At 39.8% G+C, this 9,383-nt stretch overlaps 1 protein-coding gene across 1 annotated transcript; it reads right to left on the bottom strand.

Annotated features, from left to right (window-relative positions):
* Positions 1 to 3,027: 3,027 nt before the first annotated feature.
* Positions 3,028 to 9,036, bottom strand: LOC145441078 (uncharacterized). Its single transcript, XM_080318867.1, has one exon. It carries the CDS (start codon positions 7,734 to 7,736, stop codon positions 6,081 to 6,083), a length of 1,656 nt encoding a protein of 551 aa, XP_080174993.1. The 5' UTR covers positions 7,737 to 9,036; the 3' UTR covers positions 3,028 to 6,080.
* Between the last annotated feature and the right edge of the window lie 347 nt (positions 9,037 to 9,383).

The following is a 9,383-nucleotide window of genomic DNA, read 5'->3' as shown; positions in this document are numbered from 1 at the left end:
CGGCAGTAGCTGACAGACTATCTCCTAGGATCGAACCCGTTTTCTAAGCGTCTGGGTTTGGCAGTATCTGGGACTCTGGGCCATTGCAAGTCATGGCAACCTGTCATTTCAATTAGCTAATTTCCCATCGGTGGAATGCTGTTGCCATCGCCGAAGTCGTTTCATCTCGTGTGGAATAGTGGCGTTGGGCAAAGGCGAATAACTTATTTCGAAACAACGACAATATTTTGAAACTGAAATCAGCTCCAGCGTCTCAAATGCTTCACTTGGCGTTCTTCTGAAATTTCAAATCATATTGCGGCTGCAAAATATCACCTCGCGGAACGCATGGGAACCGCGGGCCGCGTGCTGATTACCCTTGTGATAACGTACATTCGATGAATGCTATTGATCGTTAATTGCTGTTATTACAGTGAATGTGAAATATATGAATAGGGCAATCTTACTTCTTTAGTGTAGACTCGAGTCACGTCGAGTCATTTTCACTTCACCAATGAGTCAAATCCGAGTGCAAGTCAGGTAGCAGCGTGCCGAATCCGAGTAATGGTGTTACGACTCGAGTGCGAGTCGAAGTCATTATGTTCAGTTGTTCACTGCACATTATTCATATCAATAAGGAAACATCTCACCTCTGTTAAACTCTTGGGCTCGCATTCATAATATATTCAGTTTTCTCGCTCTTAACATGTTTATTGACTTAGATAAAATATGATTTAGGTGCCTATTCTTGAAGTATTGGTCCTGATACACGAGAATTCAATCAAGTAATATAGGATGTTCCGAGTCATATAATTTGGTCAAGTCAGGTCGAGTGTACGAAAAATCGCTACTAGACTCATTACATGTACATTCCTGTGTACAATACGTCAGTAAGGAAGAATGCCTGCTTTTAGAAGTCAAGTAAATATTTTAATGATACTACTCATTGCTTATCTCTGTAAATAAAATTTACAAAAAAATCGTTTACCTAATTCTCATTTTCTAAATATCATCTTGAAAACCTTGTAGATTCGTTGATGTTCATATTGGAAATGTGCAATTTTCTATTATGATACCCATATAACTGATACTTATCTTGATAGCGCTTCTATGATGGGGCTGGCAAATCCTATTTTATTAAAATTATTTGTTATTAAGTATGAAGCATACAAATTTGAATTACTTTTACAATCTTCTGGTAATACTTTGGAGCGTTAAGCTTGATTATAATGTCGTTGGAGTAGGATTCGAGACAATTTCAAGGGAATGCGACTCCAATAGTCTTGATAATTTTATAACTCGGACTCCAACTCTAATTCTGCAGGACGGTATAAATATAGGCCCATATATATCTATATCTGACTCTGGCTTCGACTTCCCAATCCTGATATTCATTAATCCACTTGGAACTTCTCACGAACAACGCTAGTTCTCCCCGTCATACGGATTTATTTTCTGGATACAGTGGGCCGAGATGTGCTATTGAATGGGCATCTTCTGTTTGTCCAATAGAATCGAGGTGTTCAAAATGAAACCGGACATGCAATACTCAAACGGTCACATGTCACATCTCAATACCAATTTCTTGGTTTTGTAGCGTACCCCACCATACTTGTATGTGTGGGGGGGGTGCTCTCCAGCTTAAAAAGCAGTGCTGTACCCGTCACAGTCTTGACGACAAACTCACCTACTCAGGTGATGATAACTTGATTCTTTATTTATCTTCTCTTAAGTCATGTAGTCGCAGACTCTCCCAGGCTATGTTAAATGGAAAATGGAATCGCCCCATTTCACGCTTTCCAATATAGGCCTACTACTTTCCGAATAATTTCACGGCAACATTAAGATCAGGGGTTACGATTTTAATACAGTAGCGTCCTTTGTAATCTGAGCCCCACAATACAGATGCAAAGAGCAGGGAAAATGATACGCCCTATAAAGAAATTACAGATTATAATCGTGCTCTACCCATCACGAAGGATTTTTTTTCTGGCAGGCCTACGTTTGGGTGAATCCAATATATTTCCACTATACTAGTGGTTCTCAACCTTGTTTTAGACACGCCTTCTTTATGATAATGAAAAATTTCGCGCCCCCCCTTATCGTCATCACAAAATCCAACGGGGATATAGCAACCCCAGCATATTGTTTGATGGCAAGGAAGGTTATGACTGTTGATGAGAGAATTAGTAAGTATGAAATTCGGTCTATATAGAGAGAGACGCGCGCGTCAATTGGAGGGAAATCGCGCAGAGCGCGAAAATTTTCTCAGTTTACCGCTTCTTCGCGCGCCCCTCAGATGCTTTCACGCCGCACCAAAGGGGGTGCGCCCCCCAGGTTGAGAACCACTGCACTATACCGACAATACTGACGTGAGGTCAATAAATAACTGCATGCAACCAAAGTAACTAATAACAATTGGTCCACCCATAGATGCAGTACAAAATTATTAATTTCCATAAATCTTCGAAGAAACCACCTGCATCAACTCTACCAGAAAATCTGATCACATGAGCTGAGAAAGGATGAATATTTTATAGTAATATGTGAAAATATACTGATACTACTGACGAAATTCACTCATGAATATGATAAAATTTGCATCCTTCGCGCGTATGCAAAAGTATTATAGTAATAAGATGACTACTCAAGATTTCCGTGAGCATGGTAAGCCGATATTAGGAAATAGATGAATCCGAAGTTCATTGGCAATGGAAAATTGGACATGGACACTTGGACAGTGTAACGTGGGTATTTGGCCTCCAGTTAGCTCATTACGACTATGCACTGAAATGCGGTCGTGAATGTCGAAAAGGTAGGCCATCTCTGCTTTAGTTGCGGAAGAGTGTTGTCAGGTATCGTGCGCAGCTCATAGTTCAAAATAGAATGAAAGTGAAGATCGTGATATATATTGTTGTGTTGGCATTTCTTCAATAAAATATTATTTTTGTGGTACCCATGCCCTTCGCCCATGTTAGAGAGCTTATCGTTGTACTGACGTAAAGTTATCAAAACATGGTATTTAAACTACGCAGCCAATTTTATCTCGATATTGAAGTAATGCAGCCCCCGGCCTCTACGAATTCTTAAAAGTGGCTCGCCACCCGATTTGAGTTGGCGACCTCTGATTGAGAGGTGTGTAATTGAACAGAAGCCATGAACGATTGTACATAGAATAAATATGTGTTATATGCGAGCGATTACACAGCTAGTGTGCCCAAATTGCATGGTCACATGTGAATAGACCTATATGTGGGTAATAAATATATGTAGGGTTCATATATTGATGAAAGGCAAGGGCTTCCAGACTTTTACACCATCGGCCAGAATTGATAATTTTACAAATTCAAAGCCCTGCAGTTAAATTTTCAACACTCAGATTTCCTAATTTTATTGACTCAATCATTAGCGTATTGAGTTCAATAAAAATAACTTTTGTTTTTCCAGTAATTATCGCGACTTGTATCATAAGCTGTGCACTTGAATGATGAATAATAAAAAATTACTTGATATCAACAGCCGCAGAAATATCAATAGATATTTCATTGATTCTATATTAGTGCTGATGAATATTCTCTGCTTTGGAGTCCGCGAAGACACAAAATAAAATGTAAGGGTTATTCGCACTAAACTAAGCTTAAGAGCCCCTGACCCGGCAGAACTACTATTCTGCATCATAGAAAATTTCCAGTATGTTACAGCCTGAGTTGGTCGGTGACGAAGTATACTTTAACTCACCCGAAATGATCCAGTGATAGGAAGATAGGCTATTAAACCAGTTGGTCCACTTCAGGATTGTAACCAAGTCACAAGTTTTCGAGTCACAAGTCAATTCTACTCTTTTAGTTTTGACTCGGTCCGAGCCATTTTCAGCCCACCACCGAGTCAATACACAAAATGCCTCAAGGCCTGCTTTAGATGCACTACTTACTCACGTGGTTATGACTGTAGACTACTTCGGCTTCTATTTCACGGTTTTCAGGTTTTATTACAAGACCTACTTATTACTTACTTGGAAATCGTCACTGCTACATGTACTTGAGGAAAACTACACTACGTTTTTACTTAAGTATTAACGATGACTGTTTCTATCACTTTTGTTAACATCATCTTGATGAAAACACAAGAGTCTAATAAAACATGAGAAATCCAGAAAATGATTAATAAAACGGTCGATTTTGATCCATTACTTCGCGACCCAACAAGTTCTTTCCCGTTCGGTTTAAGGATACCCATCGCGCACTCGTTAATCGTTGACTGCTGGAATTACATCGCTAACGTTTCGTTTTGTGCGTGCAGTCTGCTTCCTCAACACATTGAGGCCTCTTGAGACAATAATGAACCCTTTGCGATGATGCAGCTTCTGCGTGTTCTAATACACTGTATAAACCCTCGAACTACAGACACGTTAGGCTTCACCGCTGCCGCAACTTGAACTTTTCAATAGTATCTGCTATTGTCGGGTTGGCACTGAAGATGCCGGCGTAGCGACAACTGAATCAAAGCTTGTATTTATTTTTTATTTTTGTTTCGATATGAAGTTATAAAGGTCATATGCTGAAACAATTTACTTGACGGCATGCAGGAGTAGCTATCACTATAGTTTGGGCGAGGCAATAAAAATATTGTTGGGACCCGAAACGTTTAAAACAGTCACGCAACGAATCTTTATAACTAAGTGAGTATCGATGACGCGTACATGGTGATGCCCAAGTCAACAATTCAAATTGGCAAATGCACCAGTTATAAAAATCGATCGCGAGCTTTATATACTCCACACGCAGATTAAAAGATTTTTTTCAAATATCTGTCGACGATATATTACACCATCACAATAAGGTTCGTAGTGATGTCTCAACGGTACCAAGCTGTAAACAATCTGCCTGCTTTTGACCGCGTTTGAGAACCGGTAATTCTCAGTGGACCGTTGAACTTGAAGGTTTATTTACATTCAATGCTGCAGGCAACATTCCTCAGCAAATGCGCGTCCACTTTATCAAAGCAAGTAGAGATTTCCGAGTACAATTACAAGGTACCGCTGTCATTGAAAGAGATTTTATATAGATTTCGTAGCTATACATTTTCATCATAATTTTTATGACGATGGTAGATACTTTTTTGATAGGATATTCTCTTCTCTTCTTGCATCTTTTCTTCATTCAATCGTTTTGCAACGCCTTTATTTGCGCTGAATTGCGGTAATTTCCTGTTTATGCCACGTCAACGCAATTCAGCGCAAGTAAGTCAACAGATCCCACCGAACGGACAACCAAAGATGTTCATCCATATCTATAATACCTTGGATTAGTCCCATTTCCACCCGCTTTGAAAAACAATTGATTTCCGCGGTCAGTAAGTGTTACAGTAAGTGACACAGTGAAAAGTAACGTGATTTTTACGACAACGCAACTTCTCCCTTCAATACGTAAAGACGTGCTTCCTGCACTTCAACAAAGACTTGTAGTGTACGAATTTAAGTGACACTGTGATTGTGGTTACGTAGGAAGAACATCGAAGCGTTTGCAGGAACGCATAAACCAGCATGTCCCCGGATTTCACGCTCGATGAAAAGGTCACCCTTGACTCATGCGCTTGAGCTTCACCCTGAGCGCTCAAAGGCCATGGATTCAGCCATTGACAAACATATGTTCAATAATCCCGCATGTGCGAAAAATTATCGAGACCACAGATTTCGCGTCATCGGGAGGGGCCGCTCACATCGCTTTCATCTGTGGGCCTTGGAGTCGGCCTTTATCAAAATACATCAGCCCAAGCTTTTTCAACAAAAAGAGTGGGTGTAACATCTTAAGATAGTACATTGAACGCTCTCTTATTTGAAATCTCATTTCGAGATACGATTGTTGATATACAATAATGTGCTTTCCGATTCTCTACTAGTTGCTAACGATTACCCCTGACGAGTGTCAGTCGAAAATATTCGGGTTCATTTCAATATGAATATACTAGTCAATTGTATATTGAAGTTCTGTACCTCCAAGAAGCACTTCTACTTGAGTACCAACACTGACTAATTTGGCCACCTCTGCTTTCATGTTAGTATTCAGAGTAAACCCTCTCCACAAGATCTCGCAGACGAATGTTCAATTGGCATGATTTCGCATGTGGGTATTTAAATGGCCTTTGAAACGAAATTCTTTCTTGCATACGTCGCATTTGAAGTATCTCAGATCGAGGTGCATCTTCATGTGTGATTTCAACTCAAAATTGGTCACAAATGCTTTTCCACAAATCTCGCAAACAGAATCTTTTATACCAAAATGTAATCGCATGTGCTTTTCCAGGGTATTTTTACGTAGAAATTCCTTCCCGCATATCGGGCATGGATAACGTTTAACGTCACTGTGTATTGCCGAATGAGATGCCAGTGTGGACTTGGCTCGAAACTGCATCCCGCATATCAGGCATGAATGTGGTTTGACTTCACTGTGTATTAACGAATGAGATGCCAGTGTTGAATGGGCACGAAATTGCATCCCGCAGATATGACAACAATATTCTTTTTCGTGCACATGAATGCTCATATGATCTCTCAGATGTCGAATGCGAGCATATGCTTTGCCACATATCTCGCATTCAAATTCCCTCGCATTAGCATGAACGATCATATGTGCTATTAACATTCTCGAAGAACGAAATGCCATATTGCAAATACCGCATCGATGTTGTCTGGCATCGCTGTGGCTCGCCATGTGACTTTTCATCCCAGACTTCATTCGAAACTTCTTCCCGCAGATATCACATCCATACTCATTTGTGCCAGTATGTCTTTCCATGTGGACTCTCAGATTACCAATTGTCGTATACACTTTTCCGCATATTTCGCATTCAATTTTTCTTTCGTCTACGATATGAATTTGCAAGTGAGCTCTTAGGTATGCTTCGTAATAGAATTCCTTTTGGCATATCGTACATGGATAAAGCTTTCTTCCGCTGTGAATTACTGTATGTCTTTCAAGTTCAGCTTTGTAACGATATTCTTTTCCGCATTCATGGCATCTGTATACTTTGATATGAGAATGCATTGTCATGTGTTGCTGCACCTGCGCACTTCTGGCAAAAGCTTTTTGGTAAATCTGGCAAGCGTAGTTCTCCGTACTAATATGCATTCGCATGTGTCTCTTCAAAGTCACTCTGTGACTGTATTCTTTATTGCATATCGAACACGTGTGTTTGTCCTCGATGTGAGCTTTCAAATGTAGTTTGAGGCTGCCGTAAGTGCGAAAATCCTTCCCACATATATCACATCGATATTCTCTGTGGCCCGTGGTGTGGATTATTAGCATGTGTTTTTTCATGCTGATTTTGTAAGCAAATGCTTTGCCACAAATCTCGCAAACGAAATTCATCGCCCCGAAATGAAATATTGCCAGATGACTTTTTAGACTTTCTATGTGTTTAAAAATTTTTTCGCATATTTCACATTCATGCTCTGGAGCATTCACATGAATTTTCATGTGATTTTTCATGGCAGCATTTTCTGTAAATTTCTTACCGCAGATTTCACATATATGCTCAGAAACAGCCACGTGAGTTTTCAAGTGCCTTTTCACCATATACATGTCAGTATATTCTTTACCGCATATTTCACATTGATGCTTGGGACCAGCCACGTGAATTTTAAAATGCCTTTTCATTGCAGAACTTTTAGGGAATCCTTTTCCGCAAATGTCGCAGGAATGTTTTTTTCCACCGTTGTGACATTTCGAATGCTGGTTTAATTTACGTTTTCTCGTCATGACCTCTCGCACCGTTGTGATTCGTAAACTTCGTGAGGATCAGGCTTGCCGCAGGATTTAGCAGGCTATCTTTGGACTATTCAAGTTATCACAAAATTATGTACGTTCTGAAAAATGCATTAAACACATCAAGCAACTTATCAAATTGTAGAACATTGCAATGTATAAAAAGTTTTGGGGTACCGAAACCACCACCAATTTAATGTGTTCCGAAATGTTGACACTGGAATGACTTGCTTTCCAAAACAAATTGAAGGGTCGATCGCGGAACATTTTCAAATCGAAATGAGGGGCCAAAACGATACAAAGGTTTGAAAGTCCTGTTATAGAAGCATTAGGTTAAGTCGTTACTATACCTACACTTGGGCACTGGTTGCAGTTGGTGATCAACTCAATAACGGAAATTAACCAACCCTGCCAATACACCTCATCACATTTGTTTGGCCGGTAACAATCTTTGCTGTTGTTGAGCCACTCATTCACGATAATTTACCGAGCCTTGTTTCTTTATCAGTATCGGTATTCATACAATTTAGTTTACTGAGACGCTTTGCAGCTGCTTCGTAAATGAGAGGGTTCATTCGCACGCCGCGCTCACACGTTGCCTCCGCGCGACCTATGCTTTCCTAGTGTCGACAATAGCAAAATTGTTCCCATTCGTGAATTAAGTCCTTCATCCTAAATTTGCTTCACTTTTATCAAATAGTAGAGCAGCACACGGATCGTGATTTTTCTGTATCTTGACCCGCTCCGGTTCTGTAAAACGGAATCCGTATCCTGCTTCCGTCTTGAATTTTAAAATGCGGACAGCGTAAAGCAGTAATTCTACTTCATCCGACTGCTCGAGTATGTTTTCCTACATAAGCTGCTGGCTATAGTGTTAACATTTTTAGACTACACATACTTTTCCACTTGCTTAGGCTTCTTTCATCTAAAATTATACTTACTTCTTAAAATTTTAATTTTCTACTGAGGTAAAGGTTTTGCCTAATATTGCACTACCTACTGAAGAGGTTCGGATTTTAGACCACATCTACTTCTACACTCAACCGTTTTCTGTATAGAATATTTACATTCCAAAAGGGTCAAGAACCACTGGACTAGAACGAGATCGTAAATTTCGAGAAACTAAGACCGGACCAATTTCAGTTTATTCAACAAGTTGTCGTAAGATTATGATAGATGAGTTTAAGAAGTCAATCTTGTCCGCTGCTAATCGGTATCCAGCAATTGTAATAAACAGCAAAGATATTCATATCGGTGCAGCAGGCCTACAACGGCCTGACTTAAGCAATGGTTGACTAGTGATATAAAATTGTAATCGATATTCGAATTCTAGTTACTGAAAACGTGTGCTGTAAGCTCCAATCACTGCGTTTGCGGTAAATTTATTTGTGATAAAACATTATAAAATCAGTAAAACGCAAAATCCGTGAAGAATGAAATTCATCGATCTCACGGGTCACACCACCGTGTCGGGAAAAATCCGAACATTTGTAAACTACAGCAATTTTTATCAGCACCAATTACTCGATGACTTGAAATTGACTCGTAAATTTGTCTTCGAGTCACGATTCCAACCGCATTTCTGAAACGCCGAGTCAATTCAAGTCTGCCGTCATTATTTCGAGACATCCCGACACTGGT

Source organism: Botryllus schlosseri, chromosome 6 (assembly GCF_051294905.1).
Source record: "Botryllus schlosseri isolate E-star chromosome 6, Bs_hap1, whole genome shotgun sequence".
Classification (NCBI taxonomy): Eukaryota; Metazoa; Chordata; class Ascidiacea; order Stolidobranchia; family Styelidae; genus Botryllus; species Botryllus schlosseri.
The sequence above is the reverse complement of the archived record's forward strand: the minus strand, read 5'-3'. Positions and strand labels throughout refer to the sequence as shown.